Source organism: Gekko japonicus, unplaced genomic scaffold, assembly GCF_001447785.1.
Source record: "Gekko japonicus isolate JY-2015 unplaced genomic scaffold, Gekko_japonicus_V1.1 scaffold580, whole genome shotgun sequence".
Taxonomy (NCBI): Eukaryota; Metazoa; Chordata; class Lepidosauria; order Squamata; family Gekkonidae; genus Gekko; species Gekko japonicus.
In genome coordinates, this window is record NW_015165845.1 from 550,161 (window position 1) to 569,508 (window position 19,348).

The following is a 19,348-nucleotide window of genomic DNA, read 5'->3' on the forward strand; positions in this document are numbered from 1 at the left end:
TTCCGAGAACTGTCCTGGAGAGAACAGCTCTAAGAGAACGTGGACTGACCCAAGGTCACCCAGCAGCTGCATGTAGAGGAGTGGAGAATCAAACCCGGTTCTCCAGATTAGAGTCCGCCGCTCTTAACCACTACACCAGACTGGCTCCCCTATGCTGGGGAAACTCCATTTTGAGACCCAGCGTGATGCTGTGCTTAGAGTGTTGGACTAGGATCGGAGAGACACCCCCCCCCCCCCGCAGTTTAACTCCTCACTCGGCTGTGGAAGCTCGCTGGGTGACCTTGGGCCAGTCACACGCTCTCAGCCTAACCCGCCTCACAGGATTGTTGTGCAGATAAAATAAAACGGAAGATGAGAACGATGTAAAAGTGCTTGGTGGGAGGAGTGAGGTATAAATGAAGTAAATAAATAAATAAAACCACGGGGTCTGTGTACACAAGAGCCATGTGGGACGGGGGCTGCAGTAAGGAGGCGGACTGAATGAAACTGAATGAAGAAAGCTGCCGGGATCCAACCCAAAGGAAAGACAACGGCCTGTTAAGTTTAGCTAGTCAAATAAATGTAAAGAGGAGCAGGCGGCAGATAGCCGAGACTCAGGCTGGGATCCTAAGCCTTGCTTCTACTCACACAAGGCCCTCTTCTATGGTGGGGGAGGGTCTCCGCTGTACAGGGCATTCCTCCAGCACTCATAGTGCTTCCCTTCCCACAAGACAAGGGTCTTTCAGTGAGCGGGAAAGTGCCTCCAGCCGGGGGGGGGGAGGGGGGGGGGGGGGGAGAGTCCCAGGCAGCAGCTCAGTATTAACCCCACCCACCACCACCACCACCACGGACAAAGCACCGTGCCAGAGCAGAGAACGAGGACCCCCAGCCTCGGTCCCTTTGCAAAAGAGCATGTTGGGGAACACTCACGCGCTTGAAACGATCAAGTTGAACAACAGGATAACCCACGGTAAATAGAATGCCTAGAGAAAGTTACAAGACGAACTTTTAGCACTGTGAAAAGTACCGATCGCCTCCCTTCAAAAGACACCACCTAACCTCACATGAGCCCCGGAGGGCATGGCGCTCTTCGAATCAACATCTGCTGACGGTCCCTGGCCCTAGGGATATCCGACTCGCCTCAACTAAGGCCGAATCTTTTTCGGCCTGGGACCCCGCCTGGTGGAATGAGCTCCCGTCTGAAATTAGGGCCCTACGAGGGCTTTTGCAGTTCTGCAGGGCCTGCAAGACGGGGCTCTTCCTCCAGGCCTTCAGTTGAGGCAGCAGGTATCCAACTCCATCTGGCCTCCCCCCTCCCCCCCCATGAGTCACTTTCATGTGTCCGTTGAGATATAATTTATTTTCAAATATTTCGTGTTGGACTTATTTTACTGTATTTATTGTATGTCTTTTGTTATTCTGTTTTTAGGATGTAAATCTGCACTCAGCAGATTATTATAGGTTGGAACCCGCTCTGAGCCTGCTTTGTGGGGAGGGCGGGATACAAACGGAAGGAAATAAATAATAAATAAATACATAAACAAATCACCAACTAGCTAATTGCACAGCAGGCAGCTGAAACGCAACGGATTCGATTTCGAGCACAGGATGCTTCCCCCGAGATATAAAAAGGTTTTTTCAAAAAATGATTTCGAAAACTCTGTTCCGTCCAGAGGACAAAGGCACCTGACAGCGAGTTGGATCCCGTACATCCGTTCCTCAAATGGTAGCAGAGGGAAGTGCCGCCTTCAGTGGCATGGATCTTAGGAGATCTCTGGGATCCAATTCAATATTTCAAAGAATTTCTCCCTTGGACATTAAAATCCGAGAGACTCCTTGTGCGGGTAAAGTGCCATCAAGTACCAGAGGACTTACGGCGACCCCAGCAAGAGGCTTTCAAGGCAAGTGAGAAGTAGAGGTGGTTTGCCATGGCCTTCCTCTGCAGAGTCTTCCATGGTGGTAACCAAACCAAGTACAGACCCCGCTTAACTTCTGAGATCTGACGGGATGGGGCTATACCGTGCTGCCTTCTCTCTCTTCTTTGTCTCCTTACAAATCTATTTACCGCCCCACCAAATCCCAACTAGGTTCCTTCCACTTATTTCTGCCCCACCCAAAGACGCCATTTTCTTCCTCCCCAAAGAAGGGCGCCTTCCCAGTTCTCTTCTTCCCTTTGCAAACCTCCCCTCGTCGCCGTGCCTCCTTCCCCGAGCTGAACTCCGCAGCCAACACAGAAGCAGCTTTGCTCGATCAGACCGATGGTCCACCTAGTCCCACATCCCATTTACAGAACTGGCCAGGTAGGTGTCACAAGCAGAACCTGCGGACAAACCTTTCACCTGCTAACCGCTCCCCAGCATCCGAGAAATCAATGGGGTCCCGCCTCTGAAACACGAGGTCCCATTTAGTGACCACGGAACTAACGGCCAAGAACTGACCCACCCTCCATTACAATTTGGGCAACCCCTTTAAAATGTATTCACCCAACGGCCATCACCGTATCTCACAGCAGTGAGTTTCACAACTCAACTCTGTTACGTGAAGTATCATATTCCACAACAGAATTAACCCACCCACCCCACACACGCACAGACAGACAACATAAAACAGGAGGCAGTTAAGAGTAGAGATCTGGGATGAGATAGTTAGGGAGGTGTCAAGAAACGATGCAGAAAGACTTCATGACTAGTCCTTAATATTATATGCGTGAAGTGCCATCCAGTTGTTTGTGGCAACCCAGTAGGGTTTTCAAAGCAAGGGAGGTTCAGAGGTGCAGGGGTCATTTCCTGCAGGAGCACACAGGAGCGGAGCTCCGGCAGTAAAGAGCCCAGGGGGCGGGCACATGCAACAAGCCCCGCCCCCTGCTCCCAGCAGCCCCAAGCCACAAGGAGCAAGAATCAGCCAAGTAGGTTGCAGAGCCTCCCCCCCGACAGCAATCCAAAACAGTCCAGTGGCACCTTTAAGGCCAAGGTTTATTCAGGTACAAGCTCTCCCTCCTCTGTGAGGGCAGATCTGCGCATCCCCCCCCCCTAGTTAGCAATCCAAAAGAGTCCAGTGGAGCCTGAGTGGTGGGTGTTGCCTTCTGATACACTTCCGGTGATGTCAGGGTGTGTGGCATATGCAAATAAGTTATGCTAATGAGTTATAGTTATGCTAATGAGCTCCTGCACCTCTTTTCTATGAAATGACCCCTGCAGAGGTGGCTTGCCGCTGTCTGCCTCTGCATAGCAACCTTAAGACTTCCTTGGCGGTCTCCCACCCAAGCCCTAACCAGGGCTGACCCTGCTTAGCTTCTGAGATCTGATGAGACCGGGCTAGCCTGGGCCATCCAGGGCAGGGCTTAATATCCGATGCTCAGACAGCCAGTGTGGTGTGGAAGTCAGAATGTCAGAGCAGGATCTGGACGATCCAGGTTCAGATCTCCGCTCTGCCATGGAAGCCCGCCAGGTGACCTTGGGGCAGTCACCCGCCCTCAGCCTAATCTACCTCAGAGGGTGGTTGCTGTCAAGACCCGAAGTGAAGCATCTTTAGCGGCAGCAAAAGCAACTAACTACCCAGAGCCGGCTGTCCAAGGCTGGCTCCAGACCCTGACTTAGCCTCCCACCCACTGGCCAAGCCACAAACAGCCCAGTGTCCTAAGGGCCCTTACACGGAGAGGGAGGCGGCAGGGAGCCGTGGGGCAGGCGGCAACAGGCCCCAACCAAGTAGTGGCCCCATTAAGAACACAAGAGCTGGATCAGACCCAGCATCCCATCTCACACAGTGGCCAACCAGTTCCTTCGGAGGGCCTACAACAGGACATAGAGGCCGAGGCCTTCCCCTGAGGTTGCCTCCTGGCTCTGGGATTAAGAACACTGGTGGACCTCCTGATGGCACCTGGTATTTCTGGCCACCGTGTGATACAGAGTGTTGGACTGGATGGGCCTTTGGCCTGATCCAACATTGGCATCTCTTATGTTCTTATGTTAACATAAGAGATGCCAATGTTGGATCAGGCCAAAGGCCCATCCAGTCCAACACTCTGTATCACACGGTGGCCAGAAATACCCGGTGCCATCAGGCGGTCCACCAGTGGGGCCAGGACGTTAGAAGCCCTCCCACTGTTGACCCCCCCCCAAGCACCAAGATGACAGAGCATCACTTGCCCCAGAGCCCCTATCTATACCTTGTGGCTAATAGCCACTGATGGACCTCTGCTCCATATGCTTATCTAATTCCCTTTTGAATTGTAGCCGGGTCCATGCTTGTAGCTGGGATTCTGAGGCTTAGTGCCTCCGAACGTGGAGGTTCCCTTCAGTCACCATGGCTAGTAGCCACTGACAGAGCCATGAATCTATCTCATCCCCTTTCAAAGCTTCCAAGCCAAGCCAGGGAGAGAAAACCGGGTGGAGCACACAGGGCCAGAGAGAGAGAGAAAGAAAGAGCGCGCTCACTTGAAGGGAAGGAAGAGGATCGGGGTGCCTGAACCCCCTCTCCTTCCCATCCTGAGCCTGGCCCAAACCCACCCAGGACTGCAGAGGGTGGGCGAGTCAGCACAGCCAAAGGGAAGCCCCACACCTGCGTTCCCTCAATGATCTGGGTGGGCTTACCAGACATGGGGGTGGGGGCGAGAATACAACCTCGCCTCCTCAGCAGGAGGGTGAAGAGCACAGGGGTCGAGCCAAAGGCTCCGGGGGCAGCAGCCCGGCCACTCCGCCTACCTTAAACTGCGTCCCAAACAAAAACGATACAGTCACGTCTTTGTTCGCCTGGGCCCAGATGTAAATCACGGACATGACTCCGGCCACCATCATCACCTGCAAGAGAAACGAGACCCGGCAGCGTGAACGGGAGACCAGTGCAACTCCAGAGAATTCACAACCAACGGGGAAGCAGAGAAGCCTCGTGCCCAGTTTTCTTGCACCCAGAGAGGACTCTCCGAAACTTTGAAGTGTGAGGCAGGCCTGGACCCCGTGCAGCCTGCCAAACTAACAGGCGACTCTCCCGGCCACATTAGGCAGCCCATCGGGAGCCTGGTACAGGTTCAGCTGCTCACCTGGGCTGGCAAAAAAACCCCCAGATGAGCCAAAATGTACGGCCGACAGGGCAGCATTCAGCCTGATGGGTCACAAGCTATGTAGGCCGGGTGCCCCAAAATATGAAGGGCTACTCCAAAATATGAAGGGCTACTGTTTGGTTGATGGTGCAATATATTGACAATAGGGGGTGATAAGTGGCTGCATCCACTGAACCAATTAAGAGTATTTCCACATCAATTGAGGCTGTCACATTTGCTTCAAGGCTGAACGCTCCTGCTCATCCACAAGTTCATTACTTGTATTGAGGAAACTCCCCAGATATCGTGAATGTGTCCCCCTTCCCAATTTTATTTTTTGCTGCTGTTTCGACTTATAGCTACTGACTGTATTTTAAATTTTATAAAAAACAAACAAACAAACAAACAAAAACAATGTAGGCCGGGTGCCAAGAGAAGCACCCCATTCCGGACTGTGCTCATCCCAGCACTTAAGTCCCAGTGCCGGAGACTGGGCACCCAAGCAAGCAAGCCCAGCTCTCGGGATCGGAGACAAATTAAAATGAGCTGCTTCTTCAAATCCGATGATGCCACCCACAGTGGACTACGTCTTTGTGCCAACAAACTGAACTGAGAGCCAGCATGGTGTAGCGGTTAAAGTGTCGGACCAGGATCTGGGAGACCCGGGTTCGAGCCCCCGTTCTGCCATGGAAGCTTATGAGGTGACCTCGGGCCAGTCACAGACTCTCAGCCTAGCCTACCTCACAGGGTCATCGTGAGGATAAAAGGGAGGAGAGGAGAATGACGTAAGAGGCTTTGGGTAGCTTTGGAGAGATAACTAAATAAATCCAGGGGACATTGCAGATTTTTATTTTATATAAAATATAAATAAATAAACCCAGGGGACATGGATAAATTAAAAATATATGTGTGTGTGTGTGTAAATATTTATATATAAATAAATTCTGGGGACATTGCCGATTTTTATTTTATTTTTTGGCCCGCTTATTCAGAATTCTCCATTGACTCTTGAGGAATTGCAACCACTGTAAAATGCAAACCAAAAAAGCAGTTGTTGAGTTACTTCCAACATGACCTTTAACTGAAGCCTATCCAGAGACGCACTGCTGTAAAGAGGGAAGGGGAGTTTTGACAGGAGCATCAAGTCTAGCCTTCTGAAAATACGCACATGACTTCTTCTACAATAAACAAAACGTGGTGCCTCAGCCAAAAGACTGGCTGGCATCTAAAATATCAAGATTAAGAAGTGTAATTCTCCTTTCCTGCCTTTGTGCTGTCGTGGCAAACTCCCGGGGGCGCTGGAGAGGGGCAAGAGGAGACGCTGTAAGGCTGTTATTGACTTGTGATTTCAATGGAGTGTAAACTGCAGGCGCTTTATTAGGTTGTGGTGAATCAGGATGTTTGTCACTTGGATGTTTTTAGTTATGTATTGTAAGCCACCTTGAGGCACAGAGGAAAGGCAGGGTACAAATGTTTAGATTACGATAGAAATATATACAAGGGGGACCAGCAATTCAAAGCAGTACAATAATAATGATGAGAAATTGCTGTAACGTTCACAAATCACAATGAATTATTATTGTCTATTCATTGTGATTTGTGAACTTTACAGCAATTTCTCATCATTATTAGATTACGATAGAGACAAAGGCCATGGATAGAAGAGGCAGCCACCAAGGTGCGTTCAGGGACGTGCCCCAGTCGGTATTATGAAACACAAGACTTTTGGACAGGAACGCACATGTTGAAGCAGCCACAAGGAAAACAGGTCACGGCTCAGCAGAAGAGTGTCCAGTCTGCATGCGGGAGGACCCAGTTTCAATCCCTGGCATCTCCTGTTAAAAGGTGATGGGAAAGATCTCTGCCTGAGACCCTGGAGATCTGCAGCCAGTCAGAGAAGGCAATACTAATCTTGACAGTAGAAAGCAGCGTCATGTCTTCAAAGTCATGTCACTCTGTCTAAAAGTACCAGGTGGGAGAGCAAGAGAAACCAGAGCTGAGGAGGAAGATTTGTTGTCCACAGAATCCCTCCGGGTTTGGAAAAGGGGAACAGCTGGAAACCCCTGCCTTCCTGGTCCAAGGGCCTGGAATGCAGGGCAGAATTAGGGCCATTAGTCCTCCAGCACCCGTCTTCTAAAAATCGATACGCCTCATTATTTTACTCCCACAACTAACAAGAGACTTGTTATCTTAGGCATTTTAAATGGTATTTTAATTATTTATGTATTGTTTACATTTATATCCCACCTTTCCAGATAACTGGCTCAAGGCGGCTAACAATTTTGCACTCCAGCAACCACACCCAAATAAAAGCGGCCTTATACAGAATCAAGACCATTCTCTGGTCCAGCCGAATCAGTATTGTCTACTCAGACTGGCAGCGGCCCTCCAGTTTGGCGTAGTGGTTAGGAGCACAGACTTCAGTCTGGGGAAACCGGGCTTGGTTCCCCACGCCTTCACATGCAGCTGCTGGTGTGACTTTGGGTCAGTCACAAGTTTTCTCAGAGCTGGTCTCTCAAGAGCAGTCCTCAAAAGAGCTCTCTCAGCCCCACCTACCTCACAGGGTGTCTGTTGTGGGGAGGGGAAGGGAAAGGGATTGTAAGCTGCTCTGAGACTCCTCCTCCTCCTCCTCCTCCTCCTCCAGGGTCTCAGGGAGAGGTCTTTCACATCACCCACTGCCTGGTCCTTTCAGCTGGAGGTGCTGGGATTGAACTCTGGACCTTCTGCATGCAAAGGAGGTACTCTTCCCCAGAGCCACAGTCCCTCCCCAGAATACAAAACCAGTGTGAATAACGTCAAGCAGCAATGGCGCGCAAGTACTTTGACACGGTGCTTTTCTGTTACCAATGCTGACCCATCCCTTCTCCGCCATCGCACGCTTTTGAACAAAGACCGGAGTGACCGCCTGCCACTTACTTGCGCTTGCCATTCTTACTTGACAGGAGGCACACCTATTTCGTATCCCCGTATTTGCACCAGAGCACAGAAAGAAATGCAGAAGGGTCCGCTTGCACAACAGATCCTTGGGAGGAATGGAGAGGCACTTACCCTGAGGCCCACGGTCAAGGAAGCAATCTTTCAAGAGGTGACTAAGGAAAAAACAAACTAACAGCTACAAAACCACAAGACCTGCACGGGTATGAGGCAGGATAACATCTTAGAGCTTTTTGTTGTTGTTGTCGAGTCCGACTCTTCGCGACCCCATTGACCAGATCACGCCAGGCCCTCCGGTCTCCCGCCGTCCTCTGAAGTTGGCTCAACTTCATGTTCGTTGCATCTATGACACTGTCTAACCATCTCATCCTTTGCCGTCCCCGTCTTCTTTGACCTTCAATCTTTCCCAGCATCAGGGTCTTCTCCAGTGAGTGCTCCCTTCTCATTGGGTGGCCAAAGTATTTGAGCTTCAGTTTCATCAGGCTCTTATGCAGCTTTCACACAGCCCACAAGATGACCTGCTTGCTAGTATCAGAGCAGGATAGGAGGAGGACCCTACAGTGCAGCGAGGTGAGGCACTGGGGGTGGGGCAGTATACTGCTTCCCTCTCCCCTCCTCCGGCAGGGGAAGGCACAGAGCATCGCTCCCTCTCCCCTCATCAGGCTGGAAGTGCACGGAGCACAGCTCCCCTCACCCATGGTCAGTCATGGCACAGGGAGCAGAGCACAAGAACAGAAGAAGAGCCCCCTGCTGCATCAGACCAGCGGACCATCAAGTTCACCATCCTGTCTCACTCAGTGGCCAGCCAGTTCCTCTGGAGGGCCAACAACAGGGCATAGAGTCCGAGGCCTTCCCCTGATGTTGCCTCCGGGCACTGGGATTCAGAGGTTGACTGCCTCTAAACATGGAGGCTCCCCATCGGTCACCAGTGCTAGTAGCCAATGACAGGCCCCCCCTCCATCAATCTGACTAATCCCCTTTTAAAGCCACCTATGTCTGTGTCCACCGCTACATGGCAGCAAATTCCACATTTTAATCACCAGCTATGTCGAGAAGTATTTCCTTTTGTCTCTCTTGAATCTACCGCCCATCAGCTTCATTGGATGTAAGAACATAAGAAGAGCCGTGCCGGATCGGAGCAAAAATTCATCTACTCCAGCATCCTGTCTCACACGGTGGCCAACCAGTTCCTCCGGACAGCCAACAACAGGACGTAGAGGCCAAGGCCTTCCCCTGATGTTGCCTCGTGGCTCTGGGGTTCAGAGGTTTAGTGCCTCTGAATGTGGAGGTTCCCCTCAATCAGGGGTCATTTCGTAGAAAAAGAGGTGCAGGAGCTCATTAGCATAACTCATTTGCATATGCCACACCCCCTGACATCACCGGAAGTGTGTCAGAAGGCACCACTCAGGCTCCCCCTGGACAGTTTTGGATTCCTAGCTATTGGGAGGGGGGAGCGTGCAGATCTGTCCTCGCAGAGGCAGGAGAGCTTGTACCTGAATAAAACTTGGTCTCAAAGGTGCTAGCTATGGGGGGGGGGACGTGCTCCTTGTGGCCCAACTGAGAGCTGCTGGGAGCAGGGGGTGGGGCTTGTTGCATGTGCCTGCCACCTAGGCTCCTTACTGCCGGAGCTCCGCTCCTGTGCGCTCCTGCAGGAAATGACCCCTACCCTCAATCACCATGGCTAGGAGCCATTGACAGACTTATCCTCCATGAATCCGTCTCATCCCCTTTTAAAGCTGTTTATTCCTGTGACCATCACTACGTCCTCTGGCAGTCAATTCCACATTTTAATCACTCTCTGTGGAAAGCAGCATTTCCTTCTGTCCATCCTGAATCTACTGCCCGTCAGCATCATTGGATGCCCTCGGGTTCCAGTATTTTGGCAGAGGGAGAAAAAGTTCTCTTTGTCGACTTGCTCCACCCCATGCCTAATTTTATAAACTTCTACCGTCTCCCCCCTTAGTCGTCTCTTTTCAAAACTGAAAAGTCCCAGGCTCTTCAGCCTTTCCTCACCGGGAAGGTGCTCCAACCCCCCTAATCATCCGGGTTCCCCTCCTCTGTACTTTTCCCAGCTCCGCAATGTCCTTTTTGAGATACAGTGACTAGAACTGCACACAGTACTCCAGAACTGTACGCAATATTTCAAACTCGGGTCCATCTGGGGTTAACTTGGGCATCTCGGAGGCCCAGTGGACACGTATGTCCCACCGCTTCTGTGGCCGCTGCTCCCTGAACTCACAACAGGCGAAAGCCCCTTGGTGGCATAACAGAAGGATACAGCTATGCAGGTCCAGTTAAAGAGAAGCAGGAACAGGTAGTCAGCTGGCCGTCCATCGAACAAACCTGCAAACAAAGGAGGATGTCAGCAAAACAGCTGCTCAGGTTTCGGTTCGCGGCACGTTCTCCCAAGAGGAGCTGGATGGCTCTTAAAGGCTATGATTACAATGCAGGGACACAACAGCCGCAGCTTTCACTCCGAGGAAAGAACAAGACTCTGTTTGTAACCTGCGGGAACAGCTTTTTTTCTTGCCTCCAAAGAAGGGAGTTCTTGAGAAATGGGAGTATTTCAACAGATCCTTTTAACCTATCGCCCCACAATTTGAGAGGAGAATTTGTTTATTTGGCACAGGTGGCAGTCCGAGATCTGGGATCGTTATTCTTCAAAAATGCAGAAGAAAGAAGAGCATCAGAGCCGAATGTCTGCCTGGAAGCAGCATCCGTGCTAGGATCAGAGCTTTAAGAATATATGTAATACAGCTGTCCATGGTATTAGGGCTACAAGATTTAAATGTTGTGATCAGCACATCAACCAACCGCACAGTTCTCTGCACAGCCCCAGGGAGTTCAGGCTTGCTCCCAAGCTAGCTCACAGTTTTTTAGCCTCCAACTCACCCATTTTTGTCTCAGCTCAGGAAGGAGGGCTCCAGAGCAAACTAATTTATGCAGTAGCCAAATGGCTCGCTCACAACTTTAACGCCAGGAGCTCACAAAGTAGGATTTTTGCTCACAAGACTCCACAGCTTAGAGGGAACATTGTTCAACACTGGTTTCATACTCGGCTGTACGGCTGTGACAAACGACACACAACGGACTCAAGGATGCTCGTTCATGGGGTCAAGGGAGGCCACACCCACAGCCACTCCTTCGGAAGCCAGCCTGATAAAACTTTCTCCCTTGCAGATCTTAGGCAATATTCATTTTGTAATGAGTCAACAAGCAATAGGTAGGATTTTAACAATGGCGGGCAGAGAAACACAGAGCAGAGCCATCCTCCGCACAGCACAGCTGGCTCGCCAGGTTGCTGGCTCTCCATGGGGCACGCAAGGTGTCACCGGTAGCCTAGCAACTGACACATGTAGCTTAGCTTTCATTTCTCCCTCGCCAAACTGGTTACCCGCCCTGACCTAGCTAGCCCAGGCTAGCCTGATCTTGTCAGATCCTGGAAGCGAAGTAAGGTTAGCATTGGTCAGTATTTGGATGGGAGACCTCCAAGGAATACCAGGGTCGTGATGCAGAGGCAGGCAATGGCGAACCACCTCTGAATGTCTCTTGCCTTGAAAACACAGCATACCATTCTATCCTCAGGACAGCCCTGTGAGATAGTCTATGCTCAGAGAGAAAGACTGGCCTAAAAGTCATCCGTTAAGTTTCTTAAGAATGTAAGAAGAGCCTTGTTGTAACAGGCCAGTGGTCCCTCTCTAGTCCAGCATCTCTCACAGTGGCCAGCCAGCTGCCCTAGAAGGCCAGAAAACAGAGCACGGAGGCAGAGGCCCTTTATTGATTGATTTTTCAGATTTTTACCCCGCCTTCCCGGCCAGAGCCGGCTCAGGGCGGCTTACATAAAAGCAGAGAGTTACATTAAAAACATTAAAAACGTAACTACAATGAAAACAAATCATAAAATCATAGTAAAGTGCCAGTAGTTGCCTCCAGTGTTCCCTCTAAGATGAGTTAGTGTGAGCTAGCTCACAGTTTTTTAGCCTCCGGCTCACACATTTTTGTCTCAGCTCAGGAAGGAGGGCTCCAGAGCAAACTAATTTATGCAGCAGCCAAATTGCTCCTGCTCACAACTTTAATGCCAGTAGCTCACAAAGTAGAATTTTTGTTCACAGGGCTCCATAGCTTAGAGGGAACATTGGTTGCCTCTTGGCATGGGGATTCAGAGGTGGACGGCCTCTGAACACGGCAAGCGGAGAGCTGAACCCAGGTCCCCCAAGTCCAACGCTCTCACCGCTTTGGCACACGAAGCGTTCAACGAACAAATCAACAACAGATTTCAGTCTCCCTGCGGAGCGAACATAAAAGCAGATAGTTACGTTAAAAACGTAACTACAATTAAAACAAATCATAAAACCATAGTAAAGTGCCAGTAGTCGCCTCTCGGCATGGGGATTCAGAGGTGGACGGCCTCTGAACACGGCAAGCGGAGAGCTGAACCCGGGTCCCCCGAGTCCAACGCTCTCACCGCTTCGCCACACGAAGGGTTCAACAAACAAATCAACAACAGATTTCAGACTCCCTGCGGAGCAAACAGCTGCTGGTGCAACTCTGTGAAACCTACCGGCTTCCTGAGGACTTAAGAGACACCCACAGAGAGCAAGGGAAAGCCAGATTCCCCACACACGCAAGCACACTATGGCATCATCCTTAACTCCCAGGGAAAACTGAGTGATGGACGAGGCGCACTTGAGAGGGTTCTATTTTAGTCCAGCCATGCCCAAGTCCATCACTGTCACGAGCAATGTTCCCTCTAAGCTGAGTTAGTGTGAGCTAGCTCACGGTTTTTTAGCATCTGGCTCACACAGTTTTGTCTTCGCTCAGGAAAAATGGCTCCAGAGCAAGCTGATTTATGCAGCAGGCAAACCACTCGCTCACAACTTGAATGCCGGCAGCTCACAAAGTAGAATTTTTGCTCACAAGACTCCACGGCTTAGAGGGGACATTGGTCACGAGGCCCCCTCCCTCTCTCACGCTTCTCTCCAAGAAAAAGCTAGTGCCGTGGGAAGCAGAAACGAAGCACAATACTTCACAAAAGTTAATCGCTTACTCTCCTCTCCCTCCACACACACACACGTCAGTCATTTGCTGTCTAAAAGGGGGGAAAGGTCAATTTTTATTAGACTCCACTGCCTACAGCCAGTGTGGTACAGTGGTTAGAGCGCTGGACTAGGGTTGGGAGGACTCGGGTTTGAACCCCCACTCTGCCATGGAAGCGTTTTGATAGATCAAGTCTGTTTGTGGCAGTAGAGAAGAGCAAGAGTCCAGTACCACCATAAAGGCTAACAAAACTTGTGGCAGGATAGGCGCTTTCGTGAGTCACTGCTCATTTCTTCAGATCAGGCAAAGAGTCACAGAGGCTTACATTATCCCTATGGTGACAGATCAAGACGGGTAGCCGTGTTAGTCTGTCTGCCCACCGTGGCTTGCAGCATCCCCCCCCTCCATTTTATCTTCACAACGACCCTGTGAGGTAGGTTAGGCTGAATGTGTGTGACTGGCCCATGAAGGAGAGCAGTGCAGACATCTGCGTGGCAGACCCGAATGAATTCACTGTTCTCCTGGCTAGAGGTTGGGAACCCAGGTATCAGGCTAATTGCACAAGGCAGAAACATCTGCTGATGTGCTGAGTTCATCGTGAGAAGCTACCTTGGCAAAGGGACCAGAGATAAGGAGCTGTGAGCTTTCGGGATCAACACATTCCATAATATGATCGTATGCTTGTAACTTTCCCTTATGCAGGGAGAAATAAGGGAAGGGACGGAGGGGGAAATTTTCAATAATTTGGCTGAGACAACAGCGTTTTCTGCAGCCGTTTGTGTCCTGTCTTCTTTGAACCCCGGCAAACTACAGGCCCAAGGTCAGCCAGTAAGCTTCCATCAGAAAAGAGCAAGAGTCCAGGAGCACCTTAAAGACCAACAAAATTTGTGGCAGGGTAGGAAACGGGGATGAGCGCCGCCCCCTAGAGTCGGACTCAACTGGCTTTCGGGCAAGGGAAACCTTTACCTTTACCGAAGCTTTTGTGAGTGCTCGCTTCTTCAGTGACTCACAAAAAACCTCATACCGAGCCACAAATTTTGTTAGTCTTTAAGGTGCTACTGGACTCTTGCTCTTTTCTGATGGAAGCTTGCCGGCTGACCTTGAGCCAGTCACACGCATTCAGCCTAACCTACCTCACAGGGTCGTTGTGAAGATAGAATGGAGGGGGGGAATGCTGCAAGCCACGTTGGGTCTCCCCATGAGGGATAAAGCTAGGGAATAAATAAACAAGGGCTTCCTGGAGACACGTCCCCCTCTCCATGGACAAGCGGCTAGTTACAAACCTGGGGAACAGAGGTACATGATGCAGGTTTGAACCCTCCGGGCCATCATTTATTTATTTATTTATGACATTTATACCCCGCCCTCCCCAATGCTGCAAGCCACGTTGGGTCTCCCCGTGAGGGATAAAGCTAGGGAATAAATAAACAAGGGCTTCCTGGAGACACGTCTCCCTCTCCACGGACAAGCGGCCAATTACAAACCTGGGGAACAGAGGTACATGATGCAGGTTTGAACCCTCCGGGCCACCATGTGACCTTTAGCTGCCTTCCCTCGCAGGACTGAAGGCAAGCCACACATCAACTGTGAAAAGCAAAACTACGAAGAGCAAAAATGGAAAGCCCCTTCCAAAGCCTTCATGTGCTCCTCCACCACACAACCCTTGGCTGACGCAGGGCTTGGGAACTTTAGCAACATCAACAGGAGTCAGGCAACAGACAGATGACAGTCAGTCAGGCGGATACAGAGAGACAGTGGCTCCCTGCTTCTGATTTCAATGTACTTTTAGCTCACCACCTTCACCCAGGTCTCAGTTCCACCTCTGTTCTACGCAGCCTTCACTTTCCTCTCTGGCTTGACACTCATTACATGTGTGTGGAGTGCTGTCAAGTCGCAGGTGACTTATAACGACCCCTTGGGGTTTTCAAAGCAAGAGACGTCCAGAGGTGGTTTGCCATTGCCCGCCTTTGCATAGCAACTATAGACTTGCTTGGTGGTCTCCCATCCAAAGACTCACCAGAGCCCACCCTGCTTAGCTTCCCAGATCTGACGAGGTCAGGTTAGCCTGGGCCACCCAAATCAAGGCTCGATACCCATTACCTGACAAGATCCAATCATATCCTCAGAAGGGTAAACCCCCCCAAGAGTTCCCCTCCACAATCTCCTTTGGGTTAAGCAAAACAGCGTAAATCCAGTGAACTTTAGAATTTAGTGTTTCAGTGATCACATACAGATCCACCCTCACATATAAATCCATTTCAAGTGTTTGAATGCAAAGCTGAATCAGTGCCCTTCTGTACAAAACAGACATTGGAGGTTTGAAATGCAAGACACACAAGGGGAGAATGTTGTAAGCTACCTCATTAAATATGGCAGACAAGCTGCTTCATGCACGCACACATAAATATTAAATGGTAAGTTACCTGTTTCTAGTCGTGATGAATACTGATACAAAAAATATAAATTCACCAGATAATGAAACCCAGTCATTGGGTTGACTGGGTAAAACAACATTGCGCTGATCGGCCTCCATATCTGTTGAAACAAACAAACAAATTGTTAACTAACTGTGTTTTATTTCACCAGCAATGGCTGCATAAAGTGTGGGATTTCTTTCTTCAGGAGAAAGCATCTATATGGCTAAGTGATAAAGACGCTGAACGTCACTTACTAAACCCTTTAGATAAATGGGCTCCAATTACTGATAAAATGAATTTGGATAAGTTCGATTGGGAACACATAAAGTCACCGAAATTTAAGATGCTTGTCTTAGGATGAGAGTTTGTTACCTGTGTTTTCAGCATTTGAAGTTTAGTTAGACATAATGGGTTGCGCAGCCTTTTAACTTGAGAGGGCTCTCAGTGTCATCAACTGAATAACATCTATTTTTGGTTTTTCTGTAGTTTTGTTTTTTTACTCTGTGTGCTTAATCAATTTTATCGAAAATTTAATGTTATTTCTTTGTACGTAATGTATCACGAAGAATTCGCATTCTGTTTGAGTTTCCGAGTAAAATGTGTTAACATTTTCTAATAGAAATAGGTCCCACACCTTATGTAGGCTCATTTTTTTTTAGCCTCCAGCTCACGCATTTTTGTCTTAGCTGAGGAAGGAGGGCTCCAGAGCAAACGAAGTTATGCAGCCCCCAAAATCGCTCCCTCACTGAAACTTTAATGCCGGTAGCTCACAAAGCAGAATTTTTGCTCGCAAGGCTCCACAGCTTAGAGGGAGCATTGGACACAGTCCACGGTGGACTCTGCCCGCCTCAACAGACCACCTGCATAAGCCTCAGTGCAATGGCTGGGAGGCACCACAAGAGCAGAGCGGTTTGTGCTGCCGGTTAACTTGGGGGGGAAGCACCTGACCCCTTGGGAATCTTCCACATGGAAAGCATGAGTCCTACCCCTAAACCCCCCCCCCCCGTTCTCTAAATCTGGACAAACTACTGGTCCATTAACAACAAATACAAAGCATTTATAGTAACTGTAAGAGCCAGGGTGGAGAAAGCAAAAGTGTCGAACTCAGTTGTTGTGAGGGCCAGATCTGAAATAAATGTCACTTTGTTGGGCCGGGCCACGTGTGCCATAAAAAGTAATGCCAGGTACCGGAAATACAAACTTTACAAAGGACACGGGTAAACCCAAATCAATGATATTGTTTTTTACTCAAAATACAAACATGTGTCAGACGTTAACACTCCTACAGTACTTCCTTACAGTATCTCCCTGATGCCCACCCTCCCACTTCCACCGCCCGTTATGCATCAGCACTTAGACAGGATACAGGGACATAACTCACAGTCTCTGTCATCTGGCAATAAAGAGAATGATCAGTTGCTCGCGAGCGAGCAAAGTAAGCAAATAAATACCCAGCACATACATTGTAGGGTATCAATAAAACACCAAAGGGAAAGAAGTTCAGGGTTGACCCAGATTTCGTATCTTGTGAAAAGATTTCCTTGGCCAGAAGATATGTGAGCTGTGTACACAGCATCTGAGGCTGGGTCAAAGTTACATACACACACACATATATCAACACATGACGCTCCCTTAAACTGAATCAGACCCTTGGTCTATCAAAGTCAGTATTGTCTACTCAGACTGGCAGCGGCTCTCCGGGGTCCCAGGAAGAGGCCTTTCACGCCACCTATTGTGAGATCTTTTAAATGGAGATGCTGGGGGGTTGAACCTGGGACCTTCTGCATGCCAAGCAGATGTTCTACCACTGAACCACAGCCCCTTCCAGCATATATCTATCTGCTGCCCCCCATTAAGAATTTCAAAGGGTGACCAGTAAAGACTGCAAAATTCAAAAAATTGTTTCATGTGTTCAGACAGCAAATTTAATTCTCTAAAGTTCAAACAATGGCTTTCCCTGTATCAACTCAGTATGTGTCAACACACTGAACTAGAAACTATATTATTTTTACACATAATATTGTCGTGGGATTAAACCTTGCAGGTGTCTAAAGGTAAAAGTAAAGCCCTTTCTTAACCACTTGAGCCACCACAGGTGTCTAGTGGAAAGTAAAAGCCAGTCACAAAGCCCAGCCACAATCTGTGGATGCCTGACCACGCCTATACCAAGGATACATTTATAGTAAATCTTCCATTTCCAAAGATACACTAATACATAAAATTAACAACAATGAATGGATTGCTAATGCCATGTTAGGCAAGCTGGCAGTCTCCTCTCATATGGTGGAAGGGATACAGGACTCACCAATCTGATATGGAACTAACCAGCAACAGTGAGTTGGACCCAACCAGCCTTTCAGCTGCTGAAAAAGTAATGAGGGCCCCCTTTGACTACTAAAAAATGCCACAGTGGGGATCGTGGGACCTGCATGGACAAAAGTCAAGCGGGACAGGGGATGGAGGATTGGGCAGGACTGAGTCAAAAATGCTGGCTGGATCCAACCCAGTGAAATGGAGGCGCCCCAATTACCTCCATGGTGAAATTTTTGTTCCTTTTTCCAAGAACACCAAGAAGGGCAGCAGCTAGATGTGATCCACACCACTTTGAACCCTCTGAAACCAGGGGGACAAAGAGGATATACAATTCTCATGGACTGATTCTCCCGCTCCTCCCCCATAAAAAATGTAAAGACAATGAAACACGTACTTCCCTTACATTACTTACGATCACAAGAAAAAATAAAAGGCGTATTTGAGGTTTCTTCCCTTAAATGTAAACAATGTAAGAGAAGCACACCCTGTATGGTCTTTAAATTTGTACAAGGCAGAAGAGGTGTCATGGATAGCATCAGATTGCCCGTCTGGTACTTTGGGCATTCTTGGATGACGGAGAAAAAATGGAAGCCCCCCAACTGCAAAATCAAAAATGATAGTGAAAAGTCTTTAATGCCAAATTGATTTCAGAGTCCCCATCAACTATCTGACCAACGGAGCTTTGACTCTCGAAAGCTCATACCCTAGAAATCCTGTTGGTTTTTAAAGTGCTTTGTTGTTCAGTCGCACAGTCGAGTCCGACTCTTCGCGACCCCATGGACCATGGGGACTAAAGTGCTACAGGACTTGAATCCTGCTCTTCTACTGCAAGACCAAACTACCTTAAAAGGCTGTGGCACTCCAGGGTCTCAGGCAAAGGCCTGTCACCTCAACTACTCTGTCCTGACCCTTTTAAATGAAGACACTGGGTACTGAGCCTGGGACTTCTGCATGCATGCAACTGTCACCACAGCCTCTCTTCTTTGAACCATATGAACGTGTAAAGCTATGAACTGGAAATGTCAGGAGGAACCTGGGCCCTTCCGCAGATAAAGCACGCGCGTCAGGGTCCCCACTCTTCCTTATCTGGAACTATGGGTCCTTGCTTGCAAACTGCAAACCCACAAGTCCCCATCAACCAAAAAAAGGAAAAGTGGGGATTTCTGCGAACTCCCACCCGTTCATGAGCCCAAGTCCCCCCCCCCCCCCCGATCAATTACGGCCAAAGGAAACACCCGATCAACTACGGCTCCCAGCATGCCGCAGAGCACCTGCCGCGACTACAACGCCCAGTCAGGAGATCGCCGAAATTCCGCACGCTGTCTACGGACTGGGCCACGCGGCGCATGCCGGGAGCTGTAGTCCAGACTCTCCTACCTGGAACTGTTTGAAGAAGGGATCCGACAAGAGGACGAGGTAGTAGGGATTGACCAAGCCGATCTTGCCGACGATGGTGAACCCGACGGTGAGGAAGAACCAGTAGCGCGTGATCAGCGGGATGCCCCCGATCCAGTCCGCGATGTCCGACATCTTGCCTGCCCCCAAGTGCTACGCGGAGGGGCACCGGCCTAGAAATTTAGGCCTTGCGCCTCACGCGGCTGCCGGAGCCGTCACTACAGCGGAGTCGCAAAGG

The 19,348-nt window shown here is 49.6% G+C and overlaps 1 protein-coding gene across 1 annotated transcript in view; it reads right to left on the reverse strand.

Moving 5' to 3' along the window:
• The window catches only part of DERL1 (derlin 1), a 24,717-nt gene extending 5,381 nt beyond the window's left edge, over positions 1-19,336 (reverse strand). The window contains exons 1-6 of the mRNA XM_015411058.1: positions 19,093-19,336; positions 15,409-15,520; positions 10,227-10,291; positions 8,063-8,089; positions 4,680-4,775; positions 910-962 (exon numbers count right to left, since the gene is read on the reverse strand). Of these exons, the coding sequence (XP_015266544.1) occupies positions 910-962; positions 4,680-4,775; positions 8,063-8,089; positions 10,227-10,291; positions 15,409-15,520; positions 19,093-19,245 (506 nt within the window). The 5' untranslated portion in view covers positions 19,246-19,336. The remainder of the gene's footprint in view (positions 1-909; positions 963-4,679; positions 4,776-8,062; positions 8,090-10,226; positions 10,292-15,408; positions 15,521-19,092) is intronic.
• Positions 19,337-19,348: the final 12 nt, after the last annotated feature.